This window comes from Aethina tumida, chromosome 1 (assembly GCF_024364675.1).
Source record: "Aethina tumida isolate Nest 87 chromosome 1, icAetTumi1.1, whole genome shotgun sequence".
NCBI classification, from domain to species: Eukaryota; Metazoa; Arthropoda; class Insecta; order Coleoptera; family Nitidulidae; genus Aethina; species Aethina tumida.
Window position 1 is genome coordinate 16,416,499 of NC_065435.1, and position 24,214 is coordinate 16,440,712.

Consider the following 24,214-nt stretch of genomic DNA (forward strand, 5'->3'; position numbering starts at 1 on the left):
CCACTTAAATTAGGGTAGGTCGATGCAACATGACTAATTGCCATTGAGGAAAAATCGAAAGAGCAGAAGTTGTAAAGCCCGAATTGATTTAAAGAAAAATAACGTGGTCGTCACACCGTAGGGTTGATGAGGCATTAATTGTGTGACTCCCCCCCAAAACTTAGTATAGTATATAAAGTGAATGCGTTGTCTAACGCGGGATTTAGTTTATTCAAAGCGACGAGCGAACCAAGAGTAGGGGCGCACCAAACTGTAAACGTTTTGGCGTTCTCACACGCGCGGACCAGCAGTGTGCAGTTCTGTGGAATGCGTCAGTGCAATTCTTACATATGAAGGCATTTGCCCAAGGATATGGGCGGTAATTTTTTCGATAACATTACGCTGTGGACGTTTTTGTGTTTTGTGATTTTAATTAGAACTGTCGCCGCCGAACGGGATCTACTGCAGGATCTTGGTCTCAATCAGTATCCTGACGTCTCGAAGGTAAACACACCACCAACCATCACCGTCACCATCAATCGGTCAATTTCATTCAGTTTGGTTGCCGTTTATTTATTTATTTATTTATTTGGTTCACCAAAAGAAAGTGAACAAGATCCTGTTAAATGATTTTCCCACAATTATCCGTTTTTATGGTGTCGTTCCGGATTCATCAGGTATTTCCCAATAGATAGGGAATAACCAGCGACACACGATCATCAGCGTGGAACCGTGTTCAATTTTATAGCACCTGCTTCGGGCGCTGATATAAACCAAGAGTCGTATGTTTCCAAATGCAAAAATAGAATCGGGGACATTAGGATTAGGCAAGCTAAACAAACGTTTCCTATTAAAAAGATACAAGTTATTTATTTTTTATTTTTTTTTATTTTTTTTCGAGTTACATGCCAACTACATAAGTTCTGATTGTCCATAACTTTTATTTCTTTTATGTTACATCAATTTTATTACTCTTTAAGCTAAATACTTATTAATACTTCACAGTTTGTCACCTACGATGTTTTTAGTACTTCTAAATTAAGTCAAAATTTCTATAAGATATTAGTACCCACTAAGTTAATGATAATAACGCAAAGTACCATCTAGTAACATTATTAATTGGTACTCAAAAAGATGAACAAACAAATCAGAATCATTTTTAACATTTATATAATCAATATATTCATTTAGTATCTTTCTGGCTAGTACTTCTAAGTTGTGGTACGTAGTTCATCTTTTTGGATTTGGTAATAAAGGTAACAATACAAATTAATAATGTTACTGGTGGACTTTGGGTTATTACCTTTATTATATTCAGTACCACATACCTACAATATCAATTTGTGTCATTGCTTTTATTATTCAATCTAAGAAGATAAACAACTGTACTACACCTCGGAGGTATTATTAACATTTATATAACCAAGTTTCGGTAAATTCCTAGTTTATACTTCTGAGAGGTAGTACACTAGTCCATCTTGACTCTCCATTGGATAATAAAGGTAATAATACAAATTATATAGTTACTAGGTGATACCCTGGGTTATTTATTACTTTTATTATCCAAAGTACCACCTAACAATATTATTAATTTATGTTATTACATTTATTATTCAGTCTAAAAAGATGAACAAGTGTACTACACCTCAGAAGTACTATTAACATAATATTCATTCAGTATTTTCCTTCAATGAGTTCAATTCAAATTAATAATGTTACCAGGAGTTCATATATGCTGTTATCTTTATTATTCAAAGTACTACCTAGTAACATTTTTAATTTGTGTTATACCTTTAATATCCAATCCATAAAGGAGGACAAATACACCTCAACATTTATATAACCAATATTTAGTATTTATAGTATTTTTCTATCTAATTTTTCTGAGGTCATGCACTAGTCCATAATTTCAAATTGGATAATAAAGGTAATAATATGTTAATGTGTGGTACTGTGTCATATCTTTGGATTTTTGGTACTTTGGTACCACCTTGTAAAATATTTATTTTGTTTTAATAGCTTTATCTAATCCAAAAAAATAATAAGTATACTAAACTCAGAAGCATTTTTAACATTTATATAACCATAACATTCATTCGGTATTTTGCTAGTTAATACATCTGAGAAGTACTGAACTAGGTGGTACTTTGTGTTATTATCTTTGGATCTTTGGTACTTTGGTACCACCTTGTAAAATAATTATTTTGTTTTATTAGCTTTATTATCTAATTCAGAAAAATTAACAAGTATACTAAACTCAAAAGCATTAACAATTATATAACTAAGACATTCATTCGGTATTCGGCATTTCCTAGCTAATACATCTGAGAAGTACTGAACTTGTTCATCTTTTCAGAGTGGATAATAAAGGTAATAACACAAATTAATAATTTTATTAGGTGGTACTTTGTGTTATTACCTTATTATCTTTGGTACTTTGGTACCAACTTGTAAAATAATTATTTTGTTTTATAACCTTTATTATCGAATCCGAAAAAATAACAAGTATACTAAACTCAGAAGTATTTTTAACATTTGTATAATTAAGACATTTATTCGGTATTTTCCTAGGCAGCACATTTGAGAAGTACTAAACTTTAATTTTACTAGGTGGTACATTGTGTTTTTATCTTTGGATCTTTAGTACTTCGGTACCACCTTATAAAATAATTATTTTATTTTATTACCTTTATTGTCTAATCCAAAAAAATAACAAGTATATTAAATTCAGAAGCATTTTTAACATTTATTTAACCAAGACATTAATTCGGTATTTTCCTAGCTAATACATCTAAGAAGTACTAAACTAGTCCATCTTTCCAAATTGGATAATAAAAGTAATAACACAAATTAATAAGGTTATTGGGTGGTACTTTGTATTATTATCTTTATTGTCCAATCAAAAAAAGTGAACAAGTACACCTCAGAAGTATTATTAACATTTATATAATCAAGATATTCATTCAGTTTTTTTCTCAGCTAATAATTCTGAGTTGTAGTACATTACTCCATATTTTCAATCTGGATAATTAATAATGTTATTAAGTAGTATTTTGTGCTATTACCTTTATTATCCAATCCAAACAAGTATATTCAACCTCAGAATCATTATTAACATTTATATAACCAAAATATTCATTCAGTATTTTCCTAGCTAATACAGACGAGTTGTAATACGTGTTTTGTTACCCTTATTATCCACAGTACTATTACAAGTAAAATTATCAATTGATATTATTTGCCTTCATTCAGAAAAATGAATTACTGTACTACAACTCAAAATTATTAGCTAGGAAAGTACAAAATGAATATTATGATTATATAAAACAAATAAGAGTTTCTAAAAAATCAGGATCATGTGCTAGAAAGGTATTATTAATGATTTCGTCATTGTCTGGGGTTTTAATTAAAATTGTTTTGGAATGTCACAAAAATGTGACATTCATATGGTAAATAGATAAAAATTTATCTAATAGGAACTATATTATTATATTTCCAGTATATTACACAAAATGTTGTAATCTGAAGATGAATCTAGATTTTCTATAGTTGATATTACCAAAAATTTAGGTGTGAATCACAGATACACTTCTAAAATGTGTGAAAGTTACTTAATGACAATCCAGATAATCTATAAATTATTAGGTTTACTTAAGTTACTTGGCGTTTATTGTACATGAGGCTGATGACACATACGCCTCTACGTAAAATAACATTTTTATCGTGAACTTTAAAATTCCTGATATTGTGATTTTAATATTTTGTTGTTGTTGTTAAATAGTGATAAAATACATGGCACTCGATATCATTTCATACATGTTTTACAACAGCCAAGCAATCTATAATTAAAATCAATTTGACACATACAATTCAGTTCTCGAAACTGTCGCCGCGAATTTTCTAGGGGCAGTGTACACAATATTGCGGTGTAATTTATATAAATGGACCTAATTTTCTAACACGAATATGTAATGTATTCCTAGAACGCGCTAACCTAACCCTACTAGGAAACGGTGAATGAGAAATTGTAACGTCAGAACGTCACCGACGTCCACCTGTTGCTCACCCCCCGTTTAATGTATTTTATTTTCCACAGATTAACATCAGCCTACACGAATACACTACCATCATGGAGGTGTACCTTAAAGCGAGAGAGAATTCCGCAGATCACCAAAGCATTCCTAAACTTATCACATTTAATCTTGGTAAGTACGTTGTCAGACCGATGATTCGTTATCATATATCACGTTTTTTGAGCGCAGCATGTACATTCACTTAACGTTATCCGAAAATGCTAATTTAGACGATCACGACAAGATGAAGATTGTTGTTTTCAGTTTGGGTCCGCCGACGGCCCGATTAAAAAGTACAGCATCGCCATGAGCATACAGAATTCAAATTTGTAAGAGAAAACGTCAATTTGAGGAATTCAAACCTTTCACAGAGTATCCCAATTTTTTCTACATTTGCATTTAAGGTGATTGATGAATTTCTACCCACTAACCATTAATCTACGTTTCATCGATGTGCAAAATGTAAAATGATTCCTTAGAAATAAACATTAATTACACACGTATGTCTTTACATTTAATTATTTGATTAAAATGACTCTTGACAAGTATCGACGTTAAAATTGGCTAATTACAGAATAAATTATACAAGACGTAATAAATATCTCCTGAAACATTCCATCATAATGTTATTTTTAAAAGAAGAACGAAAGTACTGGAAACCTAGAAGGAGGTTCTAATTTATATAATTTACAAATTTCTGGTTCCAAGACCAAGTAGTTAATCTTTGAACTGGAACCAGTAGAAAATCCCGACTAGTTTTTTTAACAAAAATTGTCATGTAAAAATATATAATATTTGACAGAAACAATTATTTATGTTAATTTTTTCCAAAAACAATCTCAATTACAACTTTCCTTGTAAGCAAATATGTTGTACTTTCTTTTTAATTATGAACAAAACATTAAATTAATTTATGTAGTCAGAATAAATTAATTTAATAGTAAATTTCTAATTAGATTTTCGAATAGAATTGTTTATTTTTCATGGTGAAACAACAACAAAAAAAATCCTCCATTTAAAAGCTGGATTTCCAGTAATTTAACAAGGTTAAATTATTTGTAAGGAAATAATTTATAGTCGATTCAAAATTTTCTGTGTCATTGTCACAATTGAAGCCGTTTTAATCAAAATTGAATTACATATTTGCTGCTACATTTATTTTACGCATTAATTAAATTTTATTTCAAGCCATTTTAATGACTTACGATACTAAAGTAGTTATTTATTTATTACTTATTAGCCAGTTCATAATTTATTGGTTGACTTTCACGTAATTTTATTTACATTTAAATGCACATATATTTAGTTTTTTTCATAATTTGTTGTACATTTTAAAAATCATTGTGGTATTATGTCTAATTAATCTCTCTTTGGTGTAACTTGTTTATAGCAATTAATGAGACATTATTTTTTTTTAATTAATTTGCAATGACATATTTAGCAACTCCTATTAAAGAATATTTAACAACAATTAACACACTGAATTTTACATAAAATCGATAAATTTTAAATTAAAAATATGTACAATTAATTAATTAATTATAATGTATAAGAAACTAATGAATCCTAGTTCAGTACTACATTTTTGACTCAAAAATATTGGAATTTATTTAAATTTGCTTTGTTCTAAAGTCAATATTATCAATATTTTAATTTTTATTTTTATTGAGTAACCTTAACTCAAAGAATTAAATTTTTATTATTATTTTATTGTATATTAAAAAAGGGGATTAAAACCTTTATGACTCTTCAGTTATTATTATCTACTTTTGAATAAGACATGTTTGGTTAAATTCATACATTTTAGATAAAATCTTGCGGGAGTGCTTATATTAATAGAAAGTTTTCTTAATATTCAATTTAATTATTCTAAAATATATACTCCATTGAAAAGAACAAAGTTATTAATGTTTTAAGTTATATAAAATTAAATGTAACTAACGAACACCCTGTATAAAGGAGTTCTAATAATGACTAATAAAATGAACTTTCCAGCATCAAAATTTGTGACTTTATAGACATTTCTATCTATCAAAATTTTTGGAAAAAAATTAATAACTCAAAAACTATTAGGCTTAGGTATAGGCATGATGAAATCATTTTATTTGAAATTACATGTAGAATTTAAAAATCTAAAATATATAGAGTGTTTCATGTTTGAGAATACCAAAGTTATTGATGTTTTCAAATACACAATATTAAACATAAATAACGAACACTCTATATAAAAATTAGGAGCAATAATATTGGTTTCTTATAGGATAGTTCTTGGTTAACATATGGACCAAAAATGAACTTTCCAGCATCAAAATTGGTGGCTTTACTGACATTTCAGTTAGACCATCAATTAAAATTTTTGGAAAACAATTAATAACTTAAAAATTATTACGTTTAGGTATATGGCATGATAAAATCATTTTATTTAAAACTACATGAAGAACTTATAAATCTAAAATAGGTAGAGTGCTCCATTGAGAATAACAAAGTTACTGATGTTTTAAAATACACAAAATTAAACATAAATAACGAACACTCTATATAAAAATTGGGAGTAATAATAATGGTTTCATATAGGATAGTTCTTAGTTAACGTGTAGACCAAAAATGAACCTTCCAGCATCAAAATTGGTGGCTTTACAGATATTTTAGTTAAACCATCAATCTATCAAAAATTTCAGAAAAAAATTAATAACTCAAAAACTATTAGGTTTAGGTATAGGGTATGATAAAAAAAACTCAAATGGTAACAAAATGATGTGTTCTCACATAAATAAATACATAAATCAAAATATAAAAACACCTATTTTAATTGAATAAATTTAATTGGTTTGATCCCATCCGAAAATTCTTACCGTACATCATCCCAAACATCCCACCGCCTACAAAAATAATTGAAACGAAGATTAAAATTGATCAATTCAAGAAATCGACACCGAGTAAAACGTTTTCCAATTTGTCTGGCGCCATCGTTAATCCATTTCTCGAAATCCCATCCGGACACAAAACCGCAAGACATGTAAAGACGTTCCATAGAACTTATGATGCAAAACCATGCAGACATCATTTCGGCAACCGTGATTTATGGTCAACGTTTTCGGCATATATATTTTTTTTTGTGGTACGCAGAGATTTTAATTGGTTCGGGTTCCTGTTACTGGCAAGCGATGTTGGGCAAGTTACGAGCCAGGATATTACTGTGCACGCAAAGTAATTTAAAGGTTATTTGCAATTTAACAATAAAATTTATAATGAACATTTTTGATTGTGCGTGTTAATGTAATGGTATATTATTAATGCAATGAGTTGAAGTATATTCCATTACACGTAGGAATTTTTGCCGACCAATGACAACAACTAAGTTTGCATTGGGATATAGAAACATAAGATGTGTGTGGTTGGGTGCAAATTTTATTTCACACAGAAAATATAAATAAAATATTTATGCATTTATTATTTTATTTTAAAAAATATTAGCCAATAATATACGAAGTCCTTAAGACTTTATCAAGTAATTACTATACTAATTGATTACGTCGACCAGGAAATAGCAAGATGAAAATATAAATAAGACATTAAAGTCTTTAAACAATGGGAATTATCGTTTACCTATCTATATGATTATTTCTTTTTTAGACAAACGTTTTGTATGACATAACAGAACTAGAAATAAATCTTTTAGCATCCAACAAATTCATCTTTATTTATTGAATAATATTAAAATTGTTGGCACATTACTCTTGGCATTGAATGTAAAAAAATCCCAATGCGAATGATGTTAAAATAAAATGCTATTACTATTTAAAGGAATAATAAGTAAATAGATCTGGTGGTAAATGAATTAAGATATGGCTTGACCCTACAAATTATTTTATATATCACTGACCACAATCTTTTTAGGAATATTTAGGAACATAATTTAAGTGAAAAATAAGTAATTATGTCTGGTAATAAATAGGAGATCAAGATATGACTAAACTTCAAAATTGTTTGGTACCTAAAATTGTTTTATATACGTTACTTTGACTACAAACTTTTTAGAAATATTTAGGAACATAATTTAATGGAATAAGTAAATACATCTGGCAATCAAGGTATGACTTGACTTCAAAATTGATATCTAAAATTGTTTTATATACATTACTATGACTACAAACTTTTGAAGTATTTAGGAATATAATTTAATGGAATAATAAGTAAATACATCTGGAAATCAAGATATGACTTGACTTCAAAATTGTTTGATATCTAAAAATGGTTTATATACGTTACTTTGACTACAAACTTTTTAGAAGTATTTAGGAACATAATTTAATGGAATAAGTAAATACATCTGGCAATCAAGATATGACTTGACTTCAAAATTGTTTAATATCTAAAATTGTTTTATATACGTTACTTTGACTATAAACTTTTTAGAAGTATTTAGGAACATAATTTAATGGAATAATAAGTATATACATCTGGCAATCATGTTATGAGTTGACTTCAAAATTGTTTGATATCTAAGATTGTTTTATATACATTACTTTGACTACAAACTTTTTAGAAACATTTAGGAACATAATTTAATGGAATAAGTAAATACATCTGGCAATCAAGATATGACTTGACTTCAAAATTGTTTAATATCTAAAATTGTTTTATATACGTTACTTTGACTATAAACTTTTTAGAAGTATTTAGGAACATAATTTAATGAAATAATAAGTAAATACATCTGACAATCAAGATGTGACTTAACTTCAAAATTGTTTGATATCTAAAATTGTTTTATGTACATTACTTTGACTACAAACTTTTGAAGTATTTAGGAAGATAATTTAATGGAATAATAAGTAAATAAATCTGACAATCAAGAGATGACTTGACTTCAAAATTGTTTGGTACCTAAAATTGTTTTACATACGTTACTTTGACTACAAACTTTTTAGAAGTATTTAGGAACATAATTTAATGGAATAATAAGTATATACATCTGGCAATCATGTTATGAGTTGACTTCAAAATTGTTTGATATCTAAGATTGTTTTATATACATTACTTTGACTACAAACTTTTTAGAAACATTTAGGAACATAATTTAATGGAATAAGTAAATACATCTGGCAATCAAGATATGAGTTGACTTCAAAATTGTTTGATATCTAAAAATTTTTTATATACATTACTTTGAGTACAAACTTTTGAAGTATTTAGGAACATAATTTAATGGAATAATAAGTAAATATATCTGGCAATCAAGATATGACTTAACTTCAAATTGTTTTATATACGTTACTTTGACTTCAAACTTTTTAGAAGTATATAGGAACATAATTTAATGGAATAATAAGTAAATACATCTGGCAATCCAAAATATGACTTGACTTCAAAATTGTCTGGTACCAACAAATTGTTTTAGAATACAATATTTTTGGGAGTACTTAGAAACATTTAATGGAATTTTATACCCATTATTATTACATTTTTTAAAACCTATAGGTAACATTTTATGGGTTTCCATTGGTTCCATCGACCAGTAAATGAACTTTAAATATTTCTCACGATTTCTTCGGTAGTATTTGGTTTGGTTTTAAGTGGCAGGTGATTCTAGATTTATGACTTACGGGAATTTATTTGAAGATTGTTAAGGCTGCAGACGGTTTTTATGTTAATATAATGTGAAAAGGGTACAGGCTAACAAAGTTTTTATGGGCCCAAACTAAATTAAAGTCTGAAAAAAAAATAAATTACAATAACACAAAGATACTGCACGACTTTAAATCAGTAGAACTAAGCGATTAGCTTTAAAACTTGCACCTTTTCTGCCTCATCATGTATTTATGTAGTGACAGTTACGTCTCGTGGGCTTTCACGGTATTTTTGATGTAACGTGAATAATTTTAAATTGTACATATTAAACTTAGTTGATTTATAGAAATTGAAACTATTTTTGGATCAAGTTATATATGACATCTAAATATAAATGACCACCACTAAATGTTGTCTGAATCTGCAGAATCGTATAATTTAAATTTAGTTAGATTCCTGCTGTTGAAAACAATCCAATACGTGTGTAATCATTTTGGCAAAGTAGAAGAAGAATAATGACTACATCTGTTGCATATTTTGTAAAACCTCTTATACAAGAGTCTAGCATAATTGTAGCAAATAGTGGAGACAGTAAACACAACTTATAACTCCAAATTTAGTGTCTCTATATTTTAATAGATTAAAACTATTCTTATTTGTAAATGACCTATTTAATGGAACGCAATGTTTATACAATGGGTAAACAACTTCTCAGTTCTATTGTATACAACTAAAACTATATCTTTTATATCTAAATAGTCTATTACAATTTTAAATAGGTTAGAGTATTGAGTTCCTATGAAATATAATGGAGGCATAGGAATTAAAGTAAATTGTGCTCTTAATATGCCAGTACATTTAGTTTCCTAAGAACTAGCATATGATTTCCTTTAAAAAATCAAAAAATTAATCAATTAGCAATATTTACTGTAGGAAATACCGACGGTTTTAGATACAAAGCACATTTTTTCAACTGAAGCCAACACTAATTAGTCGTGTCCCATCACAGTTTAAAAGGATACAAGGCGAAAGGCTTTATAAAATTAAACGTCTTTCAAAACTATACATATATTTGTAGTGTGTGTACATTGAACGTAAAAGCATCTGTTATTAAATATTACGTTGGCGTTTCGAAGTCTGAAAATATCATTTGGGATTAAAAATAACCTCATACCTTCATTCCTTATAATCAACATATTTTCGGTGATTGTCCCCTAAAATAAAAACGCTTTATATTTATTGCTTATTTATAATAAGTGGCGCCTCGAACGTTTTTAATTCAACGTTGTTTTGCCCGATCTAAATACCCGAGCTTATTTATAAAGTTAGGTTGCATTTTTTTAATGGCATTTTTTTAAAATACCCACCGGTGTTGCAGGAGTAGTTTTTCGGTCAATGAATGCATCAATCACAATAAACTGGAGCACAACAATGAGAACTAACTCTTTCAATATCCTGGAAACTTAAATCAATCCGCGACAATAAGTTCAACGACTTTCATTTAGTTTTAAAGAAAGACCATTTACAAATCGTTGCTCCTGTTCGGCCTGATGAACTGATTATTGTTCGATTAAGTTCGACCGGTAATATTTGTTTTTCCAACGGGAACGAGCCGTAACTTTTGTCTCTTTTTTTTAAACATGGACAAATAAAAATACTTGTTTCTTTAGTTTTATATTAATAGTCTGTCTGGCACACTTTTTTATAATCTGATTTCTTTAAACACATATTTTTACATAATAAACTAAATAAGCTTTTTTTACTTAGATGGTGTGTTTTAAGTAACATTTGTGCAAAAAATTGAATAATCCGTTTTTTGATGCAACATTATTTTGAGATTTACTAGAACTATCGTTGTACAGGGTAATATTCATTTTATTTATAAGGAATGTTTATACCAATCAAAAGATGTCTTGTTATTCAATTTAAATATGTTAAAATATACTGGACACAAAATTAAACGTAAGTAACGAACACCTTGTATAAAATTTGGGATTACTTATAATGGCTTCTTATACGACGATCATTGGTTAACATGTATGTCAAAAATGAACTTTGCAGAATCAAAATTGGTAACTTTACTGCCATTTTAATTACACCACCAGACAAAATTTTTGAAAGAAAATTAATAACTCAAAAACTATTAGGTTTAGACATGGGACATGGTAGAGGTATTTATTTGTAATTATATGTAGAATTTAAAAATTCAAAAATATACAGGGTGTTCCATTGAAAATAACAATGTAATTGATGTTTTAAAAGGCACAAAATTAAACGTAAATAACGAACATCCTGTATAACATTTGGGAATACTTATAATAGCTTCTATAGGATGATTATTGGTTAACACGTACCATCAATTTTTTGAAAAAAAAATTAATAACTCAAAAACTATTGGTTTTAGGCATAGGACATGGTAGAGCTATTTTATTTGCAATTATATGTAGAATTTAAAAATCTAAAAATATACGGGGTGTTCCATTGAAAATAACAAAGTTTGACAACATTCAAGATTCATGGACTTAAGTCTTTTCAGAATTAGACAAAATTAATTTCAATTAAGCAAATTGAAACATAATTTTGAACTTGAAGAATATTGGTTAGTTAAAAATGTTATGATTTAATGGCTGGCTCATTATGAATAAGCAAAAAAATTAATTTAATAATTTAGGGGACAATCACAAACTACCGGTAATTTTGTTCCGGAGAACTTTGCACACATTCTTTAAGTTCACGGATTTCCATGTGTGATGTTATGATTCATGTTAGGTACCTGTACATGTCTACATTTATAATATCTTTCGTGGAATACATATGCATGACATTTTGAATTAACAATTATTATAATTATTGTTAGAACACGATTATTTTTAAGAGATGATCCGTGAATTTATCTACTATTATTGTCAAATGATTACATGTGAGACTCAATAACAAAAATTCAAAATGCGATTGTGGTTAAATAAAAGTATAAACAATATGGATGCTCACATAAATAACATCTTTATTATAATTTAACTCATTCTATTAATATAAAGAAATTTAATTAGCATTAAATAGACAGGTAGGTGTGTTTATTGTGCAGAAAGTAATAAAAACTTTCATTAGAATCTAAACATGGCCATGTAGCTTAAGTCGCTACTTAAGTATTATGCTGAGTTTATGAAATGAAACAAAGAATTATATTATGAATAACAATTTATCAACAATATATCACAAAATAATTTATGACTTCAACTCTTTATCTTTTAAATAGTTTATCCTTTACACCGATTTTGTTAAACCAAAAAAATGGTTGTATAAATGTATAAGTGTGTTTGGAAAAGCAGTGAGAAGAAGGAACGTGTTCACGTTGTCAACAGCAGAACCAGTAACCATTGCTATTTTTAACCGAAAAACTTTAATATTGCCCTATAATAAAATATTGCCTCAACGAATTCGTAAACGTGTGGAAGTATTATTGAGCAGCACGTTATGAAATAATGGGAACGCAGTTTTTACTTCGTTAGTTTACATGAAAGTAGCTGTGTTTTCAGGTGGTCAAGATTGGAAGGTGAATCTGTTGATACAGACGGACCGATGTAGCCGAAAGTGGGCTTGAAAAATAAATAAATGTTTTCCCACATACTCTCTGATTCATGCCTTATAAATAATGAGTAACGAACTATCTGTGTATATCGACGTGAAATGGAAAAATTTTTTGGCATCAACTGAGAGCACTATTTATTCATTCAAAAATATTTCCTCAACTCACAACCCCACAACTATTTCATCCTGGGATATTTTCGTGAAAGCTGGTCTTGTGTGTATGTGTGTGTGCAGGGTGTCCTCAGTTGATTGTCTTGGATGTTACGAGTAATTTCAGAAAAGACCCAGAGACGCATTGAAGAGAGATTTTACTAAAAATGTAAAAATAATGTTCATTTTTCTATGTATAATGTTAAAATTCATTTTGTGTATAGAAAATTTTTATACCAGTCGAAAGATTTTTTAATTTTCAATTTGATTATGCTAAAACATACCTGGTGTTCCATTGAAAATAATAAAGTTATTGATGTTTTAAGATGCACATAATTAAACATAAAAAACAAATACCCTGTATAAAATTTGGGACAACTAATAATGGCTCCTTATAGGATGATCTTTAGTTACCGTGTATGCCAAAAATGAACTTTTCAACAACAAACTTGGTGGCTTTATAGACATTTTAGATAGACCATCAATATGTCAAAATTTTTAGAAAAAAATTAATAACTCAAAAAATATTGAGTTTAGGTATAGAACATGGTATAGTTATTTTATTTACAATTGCATGTATAATTTAAAAATACAAAAATATACAGGGTGTTCCGTTGAAAATAACAAAGTTGATGTAACTTCCGGCGAAACCGGAAATCAAATTCTGTTCGAAATAAGTTGGAAAAACAATTCAAGTCAAGTTATAATTGCTATAAAAATTTGAAATCAATATTTTTTCCATTCGCCATAAACTTCTAATCAAGTTAGATGAATCAATTAATAAACGTGTGTACACATTCATTGGATGTTCTATCAACATGTCATAAAAATGAAAATAATAATCCAGTCATCTAAAAATGTATATAAGACACGTGACTTGACAATTCACATATGAATAATTTTAAGAGCTGCCCTATATAGTTTTTTATACTAATATTAGATATCGTTGCTTCATTTTCTAATTGACTTGGCAATCTGTACTATATAAGTATAAATATAAATGTTACTATGTACTGCTCACAATAAATACGAAGTATAATATTCCCTTTACATTTGATATGAATTCAATTAGGTCAATATGACACGAAATATTAATGAAGTTACTGTTTGTTACAGAACGCCAAGATTGGTGGCAAAATAAAGACTCAACCATAAGACTAAAGTTCCCCATATCGAAAACCGAATCGCAACTGGAGGTCGAAAGCGCCGATTTGCGCCTCCTGCTTCCGCCCCAACTGGATCAGAGGAAATCGGTCGAAATCAAGCTGTACCAGATCCTCGGAAAGCGGAGACGCAAATTCATGGACTCCCGTCTGTTGTATTTAAACCCGAACATGTCGAAGTGGAGTGAAATTGATGTTACAAGTGCAGTAAAAAGTTGGTTCGACGGTCAACGTAATCTGGGCGTCGAATTGGTATGTGCCGATTGTGTTTCGTCCATCTATCCACTGGAGGCCGCCATCACCGCCCTCATACACCCGTCCGGACGGCGCGTCAGACGGGACGCCTACGACCAGGAGCGGACGACGGATTGCGAGAAGAGAAGTGGCAAGAAAAAGTGTTGCCGACATAATATGGACGTTGTATTTGACAAACTGAAAAGTGGTTTCCCCGGAATGAATCAGATTATGCATCCCAAAAATTACGACGCAGGCTTCTGTCAAGGATTGTGTCCCAAAAACTACAATCCAGCCACAAATCACTCTAGAATACAAAGCTTAATGCACCAATTAGACGTTAAGGACATCAAAGAAAAAAAGCGTAACAAAAATTTCAAGAGTTGGAACGGGAAAGTTATACCAAAGACTTGTTGTGCGCCCTCCAAACTAGAAACAATTGATATTATACGTGTGCATCCACGTTTACCGGAGAAATTACTAATAGAAAAATGGGATAATATGAAAGTGTTAGAGTGTTCATGTTCCTAGTAATGCCAAAAACATTTAGCTAATTTTACGGGTTCGAACTGAGCATTTCACCGTTTTTCACTCTTTAAGTTGCTGTGATATTATACATATGTATCGTTAACTATTTGTGTTAATCTAAATCAACTTGCATTCTATTTATTCTATATCTCGCCAATATGTCACAACTATATTAGAACTTTTGCTATTTATAAGTTATTTTTTTATTTTTAACTCACAGGATAGAAACGACTGATTTTTTATAAACTATAACATAAATCTAATCAGCTGTGATTTTTAATGCGAGCAATCTACATATTTTTATTTATTTATTCAGTACTTAAATGTTACATACAGGTACTATTGTTCATACCGCAAGTTGATAAGAATATTGCGACAAATTATATCGTATTAAATGTGAGTATGTATATTCTTCCCTTCATCTTCCTATATCTATTCGTAACTATTGTTCGTACATATAATTTGTTGCATACGAATCATTTATTTATAAGTTGTAAGTATAATTCAAAAAGTATTATTTTTACTTGTTTTATATTTATTATAGTATTATGTACAACTAATGTGCATCTACAATTTTTATAATACTCGTCTTATTTTTAAATGTTAAATAAAGAATGAGTTTTGTACACTTGTTTTTATTTATTCATACATCCTTATATTATTAAAATGTTGTGTAATAAATAGTATCAAATACACAGCTTTTTAATGAGCAAATTCTTAGTAATACCAGAAAAAATAATTTAGGATTTTAACCAACAATTTTTTGCCAACTTTCAAATAAATTCATGCTAGAAGAAGAAAATTCTGATTCCTGAAGAAAGTATCAACTTTCTATTTAGAATTAAACCGTTTTTGCGCCCATACATGTCCAGGCTAAGTATATTGGATGAGGTAGAGCTTCTTGTTTATCATTTTAAAGCTTTCCTCGAGTTCCTGATGTGACATGTGGTTTTACAATCTTATCAAGAAGTAGAAACTTTTCAGTTGAGTAAAGAAATTTCTTTTTGAATATTAGTATAGTTTATTAGCAGAACATAGCTGGACCTTCGTGGGTCCACTATACGATTCATCCAGAATTGGTGGTAGAATACTGTATAGACCTTTCGAGGATACCCAATATACAGATTTATACAAAAATCTATAATATAAAAACTGATTCAAATAAATTCATACAATTCATATTAATATTAGTAGTTATATAAAAGAAATAAGATTTTTTTAAAATTAGAAAGTTTTTATTAAATCACTGATTTACTCGAATAACATGGGAGTAATTTGATACAGTTGACAACGAAAATATTCAAATGATTAATAATGATTTATGTGAATATTAATCTGAACACAATTATGAGCTTTGTAATTCAAGACGTTAAAATAACTTTTCATTTAGGATTTTATCCCTATATATAACAGATAACACTAAAATTAGTTCTATTTTTAGCACCTAATCTAACTTTAATTCATTTAATTATTTACGACTTATTTTGAAAAATACCCATAAGAATTTTCCACCAATTTTTTACATAATTCTAAAAAATCCAACAGTTCAAGTGTAACGTTCATTTAGTGTTAGTCATCTAACACCTGTTTTTAAGTTTCTGTGAGCTTTAAAATCTATTCTCGTTCCGCTTTAGTGGAAACTCCATCATTTAACAGAAGTTTCAGCTATTATTTTTAAATTTTGTCCCTCGCACATTAAGCAACAATTTTATGGCAACATTAGGCGAGTTGATGATCCCAGAAAATGTATTAATGTTCGGTTATTTAAGAATCGTCATTTTTCAAGATTTAAAGACACTTTTGATTATCAAAACAGTCCTGGAACTATTGCGAAACATTATTACCCAACACATTATTTTCTTATTGTAAAAACATTGTGACATCAGTTGTAACCAGGACAATTCTATTAAAATAATTAATTTAAATGTCAGGTTGTGCTTAAAACCTTCTGGGTGGTTATAAAAGATAACGGCAACTTAACATAATTTTTATTGTCATTCAAGCGGTGCGTATGAAATGACTATAAACAAATCGTATGTTATAATCAAATGAAATGAAGCTTAGATTATGACCCAAATATATTATGTTAAAACAAAGGAAGCAGTCACGATGATTCAGTCAATTCACGTTAAACTCGATCGATAAATTCGTAAAATATTCTTATAAAAAGTTTCATTTTATCAGAGTTTTGAAAAATTTCTTCATTATATTACAGAAACAAGGTCACTTGAGATGACTGTTTATCAAATAAGTTTTGAAAAGTTCCTATATTTGAAATGACATTAAAGGGAGTTACTGAAAGACATCGAGCGACAAACCGTTGCCTTAGAACTTTGGCTCTACGGCGTCGCTTTGTGGCAACACATGCAATTGCCAATTAATATTCTACAGAAAAAGAAAGGCTAGTTACCACACGACATGTCTTTTGGTCTTTTTCTTACCTTCCACAGTTTTAAACAGGGAATGAGATCATCAGTGACTTCATATTTCTTTGGAGACCTGGAGTTATGGTACACCTTAATTAATTTTCATCCAAGATATTTCGACTATCCAGCAATACATCTATTACAAACCATGTTTGCTGCCTTATCTTAAAATTCTTCAAAATCCAATTTTTGGATTTTGGAACGCCTATAAGCAAGTCAGAATAACTAGGAACTACCCCCACCGATTGTTTCAAGTATTCTGCAAAAACCACGTTACAATTAAGGACTAATTATATATAACAACTTTTATGTTGTCATTATTCTTTATTAATTAATACGTTTGTAACGTAGGAGATATCTCTACCTCCTTTTTTATTTATAGTACTGTGATTCAAACTTTCATCCGCTATTATAAATGCCTGAAATCTACTTGTGGAAACTACAGTCTTCCGTAAACATTTTTACAATACTTTTTTTTACAATATTCACCATAATAATTATATTGTTTAATTAAATATTTTAAATATAATTTGTAGCATAAGTGAATAGCCAATATTTTAAGGTAATTTTTATAAAAAAAAATATTTTATAGAAAATTGCTTAAAGTTAGTAACCCGGATAAATGGGTACAGCAGATAATCCAGGGTCACTGACTCGGTAGTTACCCGGACATACCAAGTAGTAAATTAACAATCATTCATTGAATTCAATGATACATTTCATTGAAAAAATCCCGCATCAATCAAATTAAAAAAATACAGATATATTTAGAGAAAATCCGTCATATTCAATGAATTTACACAATTATTGCGGATTTATTTGTATGAATGTCCATGTAATATAAATAGAATATTACATAAATGAAATATTTAGTGAATTCAAAAATTATACAGGGTGTCTCATGAGTTAACTAACTTTCTTCGTTATTTGAAATATTTTATATTAAAATAAAGCACACTTATACATAAATTAATAATATTAAATTATTAATTTTATTTATATTGATTATTCTAATGAAACTAATGTATTAAGAATATATAAATATTTAAATTAGGATATGTTTGTAAACGTTGAAAAATTGAAATTTTCTGAAAAATTTCTTGACGTAAATATCACATAATTATTTATCATTATCTGCTTATAGTCTTCACAAAATTAAACTGAGAAAAATACTTCGTTAATGATAAATATTTAAATTAGCATTTATAACTTACACACAATAAATTAAAGATTTATTTACTAAAACTCATTACTATTATTTTTACAGTACTAAAGATTCCAAATTTTGATAAAATTCACTTCTACCTTGGCTGAATATTCAAATGCTTGATTTTAAAAGCTATATTAGTTCATAATTATCATTATTATCTACTATTACTTATTAATCCTAATGTAACATTAGATATTTTCATTATAACTTTTCTTGGACAAACAGATAAATAAAAAACAATTTCCTGTACAAAATATTTTACTGACAAAATAACGAAAGAAAAATAAATTAAGACTAGATTTTTAATATTACAAAACAAATTAAACCACACGGTTTTTATAAAAATTCATGAGGGCATGAGTTATGTTGAATCCTGAAACCAGTGACACAATATAGAATGTGATCACCAATGGCAATGGAGTAATTATTAAATGTGTCCTTTGTAGAATATTTAATGAACTATAACCTAGAAAAGTAATGTACATGTAATACAAAACTGCAACCAGCCAAAATGTATTGCCAAGTAGTCTTGATATAAACCAATCGTGGCTTATTAAACCTAAAAAATAAAACAGTCATTGAAGTTACAAGGGATTGAATGTAAGAGCTTACCATTATAAAAAAATAACTGAAAGAAATGTAGTAAAATTAATGGAGGAAAAAATGCATTCAAGTGAACATCAAATGAGTAACCCCATTCAACATCTTGTGCCTCATTTTTGGGTCTAAAGTATTTATTTAAGACAAACCTGAGAAATAAATATTTATTACACATGCTTAGAAGGATTTTAATTGTTAAATACCATACCAAAATATGGTTGCAGTTATTATTCCTACTATTATGCAGTCTACAAACACAGTATATAATAAGAATCTAATAAATTGTAAAAATCCTAATTTTAGCACAATGGCAAATCCCACTGATGTAACTAAAAAAAAGTAAACAATAATAACATTCAGTTGATATAAGATTGTGTTCTTTATAACTAAGATACTCACTACAAAGCCAGGCTGCAAATAAGACTAAAAATGCAGGGTCATCTCTGGCAAACTGTGATTTTGTCTCTGTAATAAAATTGTTTTCCATATTACATTTAATAGTATTTTAAAATTGATGTACATATTAAAGATTTTCTAGAACATATATAAAATTCAAATTAGACATAATTTTGGTCTATTTCGAGAACATATTGCGTCACTTGCCTATCAATACTACATAACTAAGGGGGTGTAAATCAGAGGTAAGAATTGTTGACTCTTGTAGTCCAAGAGGCCAACTTTGTTGTATACATAAAATGTATATTATGTCATTAGAAAATTAGAGAAACACTTACGTTTTCTATAATGAAAGTTTCGGTACACTTTCTGTGGGGCTATGAATAGATACAACATTTGCCAAAATGCAAACTCGAAATCCATTTGGTCAAATTTCAATATTCGTCTTAAATATTTGTATCGCTTTGTAGCGGCGGACATACAGTCCCGCTGAGTGGCTGGTAAGGGCATAGAATTCATTTTAACTATTGCTAATTTGCTGAAAATAAATCTAGATGTAACAACTAACTCACATTATATATTTGATTAACTTACGTTTGATGATATACAAACTACTTAATTTAAAACATGGGTGATATTCATTTTTAATTAATAAAACAGAAACAAACTACAAAAACGTCAAAATTTATACGACATGTTTGTCAATGTATATGCGACGTTGCCAAATATCCGTTTTGTCCCTTGTATGTATAAGAAATGTAAGACGAACAGAAATATTAAAATTAAATTTTATTAATAAATACGTCCTTTTTTTATTATTATGGAATAAAATATGTATTTAAAAGAATATTCGTTTTGAGTAATATAATTTTTAAATAGTTCTATTATTTATTTTTATTTAAGTTTGTATACACATTTTTAAAAGTGCATGCGTGTAACATTGTAAATAAAGGTTGCATAATTTAGATTATGATCATTAAAATTTGATCTTTTTTGTGTAATTATTAATTTACATTAACAATTAATTGTTTAATTTCATTAAGTCACCTATTATACTTCACTGGATCATTTCTGAAAATTAAGCCACCTATCGACAACATAACTTATTACTTTGCAACTGCCATACAGAAATCAATTTCGTGTGACTATTTTAAATGAATATCCACTAGGTGGCATCAAAAAGTCGCAGCTTTCATAAATTTTATCCATTGATTCAGTAATTTACAACAAAGCATTGGTCACGCTTGGTGATACTATAAGTATATGTATATAATATTCAGTGCAATATTGTATAATACAAATAAGGGATTATACTGAACGAATTGCTCAATTTCTGGTGATATAAATAAAAAAAAATAACTAATCACTGTTTCTCAATATTGATTTATGATTAACTGTCTGGATAAATTGTAACAACTTAAACGTGATTTACCAATTCTGTGATAATAAGCTGTCTGTTTTAATATATAAATAATAAAATTAAACATTTGTATAAAATGGGTAACACTATAAACATGGAAGAGAATTTTAGGAAAAACCAGGATTTTATTACTGAAATGAACACTATCAAAGTAAGAAAAATAAATTACTTGTTTATGTTTATTAGACAATCGTTTTTAGATAGAGAGACAATTGCAAATGAGAAATCAGATGAGGGAGAGGGAAGTTGCATTAGAAATAGCTAAAAATCGAGAACTGTTTTATTGGTATGGATCTTTCTATTTAACAAGTATTGCTTGGGTAACGTCAAAGTAATTAATTAATAATATTAAAGTTATTTTTATTTACATCGTCTCTTCAGTTTAAGGCACTTTAAAAGGAAGTCCTTTGCTATTTCCTCGTTAATACCTCTTACTTTTATTATGGCTTATCAAGCAGATTTAGCATATGGTAATAAATTACATCGAATTTTAGGTAAGTATTAATATTTTAACGTCCGGCTGCTTGTATACCTTTTGCATGCACATAACTCATTATTCTACTCTTATCATTTCACAAGTAAATATACAATATATTCCCTTTAAATTATTCCAATTTCATATAAATTTAATCAAATTGTCACCCTGATGACAAATATTGTTGGTAAGTTGTTTATGTGTTGTTTTAATTTCCAATTTACAGAGGTTTCTGTAATTACTCTGTTTAAGAACAAAATTAAAATTTAAGTCTCAATAAACTTTTTCATTATATAAATAAAATTTACATTACATTTTCGTATTTTATAAAGTGTATATATATATAATAAATTAGAAAAGTAATTACTGCCACTAATTCATTCGTATTGTAAAATGTGAATATGAATTCATGCTATTTTTTTGCGAAAGAATATTATGTAGAAACAAATTAGAAGTAGATAAATATGTTCATTACATAGAATTAAATAAATATACAACAATATATTCATCATATTTTACTCATTAAATATAAAATAGCTAACAAGTTTGAGGTTAAAATAATTTATAAGATGTGTTCAAAAATTAATTGCATGATCCAAGGTTCGTGATTAAGTTTATAGTATGTAAACAGCAATTATAAAGTACATTTGAAAGTGAAAATAAATATCAATTCAATAACTTGTGTAGGGCATAATGCATTTTAAGACTTTTACATTATGATCCTCAAGTATTATTCGAATAATCGATTATAAATGATTTCAAAGTTAATTATCGATTATGAATGATACGACCTGACTATCTCATTCATAATAGATTCAAAGCAAATAATTACTCGATTGAAATAATGGAATTATCGACTATAAATCCATTCATTGATCATTGCTCAAGTTATACATTATGAATGCAATCATTATATCTATTATTACTCAATTTAGCTTGTGTGAAACCAGAGTCACATATCTAAATAAAAAATTAAATAATTTTTAATGTAAAAAATTGTCATGTTTTCATTTTCAGTTGAAGCTGAACATATTATGCAGTTTGAAGAAGATTTGTTGAATCTTCCATTAGGAGTTCCCACCGCAGCTTCAGTAGATTTGAAGAGACTGCAAAACGATGAACAGAAAAAATTACACCCACTGTTGCCTCAAAAATAAATAATGCACAATAATAAAAAATTGCATAGTGGATAGGCTTTACCTATCTCCCTTGTTCTAATAATTACTCTGTTTTATATATGTACATACGGTAAAATAAAAAGTAAAGGAATATTAAACAGATTTAGTCATTAATATTTCCATAAAAATAAAATAAAATATTGATGATTATCTATTTTTAACTTTTAATAACCTTTACTTTTTAGTGTGAACTAGGAAATAATGTTTTTGATAAATAATCAATTTTTATCTGGTTACAAGAATTTATAAATACAATTTTACTATAAAGCTCAATTAAGTCTTCATAGATACAGATAAATGCACTTACGAAGACCTTTAGAAATATTTAAATACAACAATAATTATATGTAAACGTCTTAAATTCTTTTTATATTTGAAAAATAATATACATAAAAATTCGTTCATATATATTATATATATTTGAAAATGTTTGATATTGATATATTAGTGATATGGGATTACATTTGTACCAATATCACATAACTTTAATCCTTGTTAAATCTGGTAAAATTTATAAATCTAGTTAATATTAAATTTTCTTCCTGTTTCAAGAATATTATCTAAATAAATACACATCCCAATAAATGTGGTCCAGGTAAACACGAGTTACAATTGAAAGTATTAGTGAATAAATTTATTTATTTTGGTATATAAACATTATGATTTTAATGAAACTACAGTTTCATGGTAAATTTTAAATAATTCACTGACCTCTTCAATTGTTGATGGTAATTACATTCTCAAGTCACATTAGCTGGATATTCCTCAAAATACAATATTATTATCTATATATAGGGTGTCAAACACTGAAAATTATTGTTGCTGGTCAAATTAATTTAATTTGTTGTGTATTTTATATTTTTATTACATTAAACTCGAATATTTGAAAGCACAATATTTTTGTTTTAGTTATGGTATAATTATGCGAAAAAGAAAAAACAATGACATTTTGAAATCACCATTTGAAGCTGTTGCTCCACTAATCTAATAAATGCTGTGTTAAGTCAAAACTGACTAAAATATCATTGTTTTTAACTTAATGGTAAGGAGATTTACATATTTTTAATTTAAAATAATATAACAGCACTGATATAAATTATGTTATGTCAAAATATAAATAAATTTTTATTTCGTGTTATGACACTGTGTATTATTTAACTTTATACCTTCTGAAAAATTCTGGTACAAGCTATTGCACGTTATGTACTAAATACTAAAATTTA

The 24,214-nt window shown here is 28.0% G+C and overlaps 3 protein-coding genes across 3 annotated transcripts; 2 read left to right on the forward strand and 1 right to left on the reverse strand.

Moving 5' to 3' along the window:
* Nucleotides 1-232: 232 nt before the first annotated feature.
* LOC109598400 (protein dbl-1) lies at nt 233-15,912 on the forward strand. Its single transcript, XM_020014345.2, has 3 exons — nt 233-483; nt 4,076-4,184; nt 14,478-15,912. Exons 1-3 carry the CDS (start codon nt 352-354, stop codon nt 15,287-15,289), a joined length of 1,053 nt encoding a protein of 350 aa, XP_019869904.1. The 5' UTR covers nt 233-351; the 3' UTR covers nt 15,290-15,912.
* Nucleotides 15,913-19,162: 3,250 nt separating this feature from the next.
* LOC109597286 (protein unc-50 homolog) lies at nt 19,163-20,643 on the reverse strand. The gene is made up of 6 exons (XM_020012969.2): nt 20,513-20,643; nt 20,257-20,456; nt 19,922-19,987; nt 19,731-19,851; nt 19,535-19,671; nt 19,163-19,481 (listed from the first exon to the last, which is right to left on the reverse strand). The coding sequence occupies exons 2-6, from the start codon at nt 20,435-20,437 to the stop codon at nt 19,243-19,245; spliced, it is 744 nt and encodes a 247-aa protein (XP_019868528.1). The 5' UTR covers nt 20,438-20,456; nt 20,513-20,643; the 3' UTR covers nt 19,163-19,242.
* A 535-nt stretch (nt 20,644-21,178) lies between these two features.
* LOC109597380 (plasminogen receptor (KT)) lies at nt 21,179-24,129 on the forward strand. The gene is made up of 4 exons (XM_020013083.2): nt 21,179-21,489; nt 21,539-21,669; nt 21,720-21,832; nt 22,831-24,129. Exons 1-4 carry the CDS (start codon nt 21,415-21,417, stop codon nt 22,968-22,970), a joined length of 459 nt encoding a protein of 152 aa, XP_019868642.1. The 5' UTR covers nt 21,179-21,414; the 3' UTR covers nt 22,971-24,129.
* The last annotated feature ends 85 nt before the right edge of the window (nt 24,130-24,214 follow it).

What these genes read in the sequence shown, in the direction of transcription:
- LOC109598400 (XM_020014345.2), top strand. Translation starts at nt 352, where the DNA reads ATGGGCGGTAATTTTTTCGATAACATTACGCTGTGGACGTTTTTGTGT. An exon ending in AGTATCCTGACGTCTCGAAG is followed by an intron (nt 484 to 4,075) that starts GTAAACACACCA and finishes TATTTTCCACAG; the next exon opens with ATTAACATCAGCCTACACGA. An exon ending in ACTTATCACATTTAATCTTG is followed by an intron (nt 4,185 to 14,477) that starts GTAAGTACGTTG and finishes TGTTTGTTACAG; the next exon opens with AACGCCAAGATTGGTGGCAA.
- LOC109597286 (XM_020012969.2), bottom strand. Translation starts at nt 20,437, where the DNA reads ATGAATTCTATGCCCTTACCAGCCACTCAGCGGGACTGTATGTCCGCC. An exon ending in AAACTTTCATTATAGAAAAC is followed by an intron (nt 19,988 to 20,256) that starts GTAAGTGTTTCT and finishes ATTTTATTACAG; the next exon opens with AGACAAAATCACAGTTTGCC. An exon ending in ATAACTGCAACCATATTTTG is followed by an intron (nt 19,672 to 19,730) that starts GTATGGTATTTA and finishes TTTATTTCTCAG; the next exon opens with GTTTGTCTTAAATAAATACT.
- LOC109597380 (XM_020013083.2), top strand. Translation starts at nt 21,415, where the DNA reads ATGGGTAACACTATAAACATGGAAGAGAATTTTAGGAAAAACCAGGAT. An exon ending in CTGAAATGAACACTATCAAA is followed by an intron (nt 21,490 to 21,538) that starts GTAAGAAAAATA and finishes AATCGTTTTTAG; the next exon opens with ATAGAGAGACAATTGCAAAT. An exon ending in ATTGCTTGGGTAACGTCAAA is followed by an intron (nt 21,670 to 21,719) that starts GTAATTAATTAA and finishes TCGTCTCTTCAG; the next exon opens with TTTAAGGCACTTTAAAAGGA.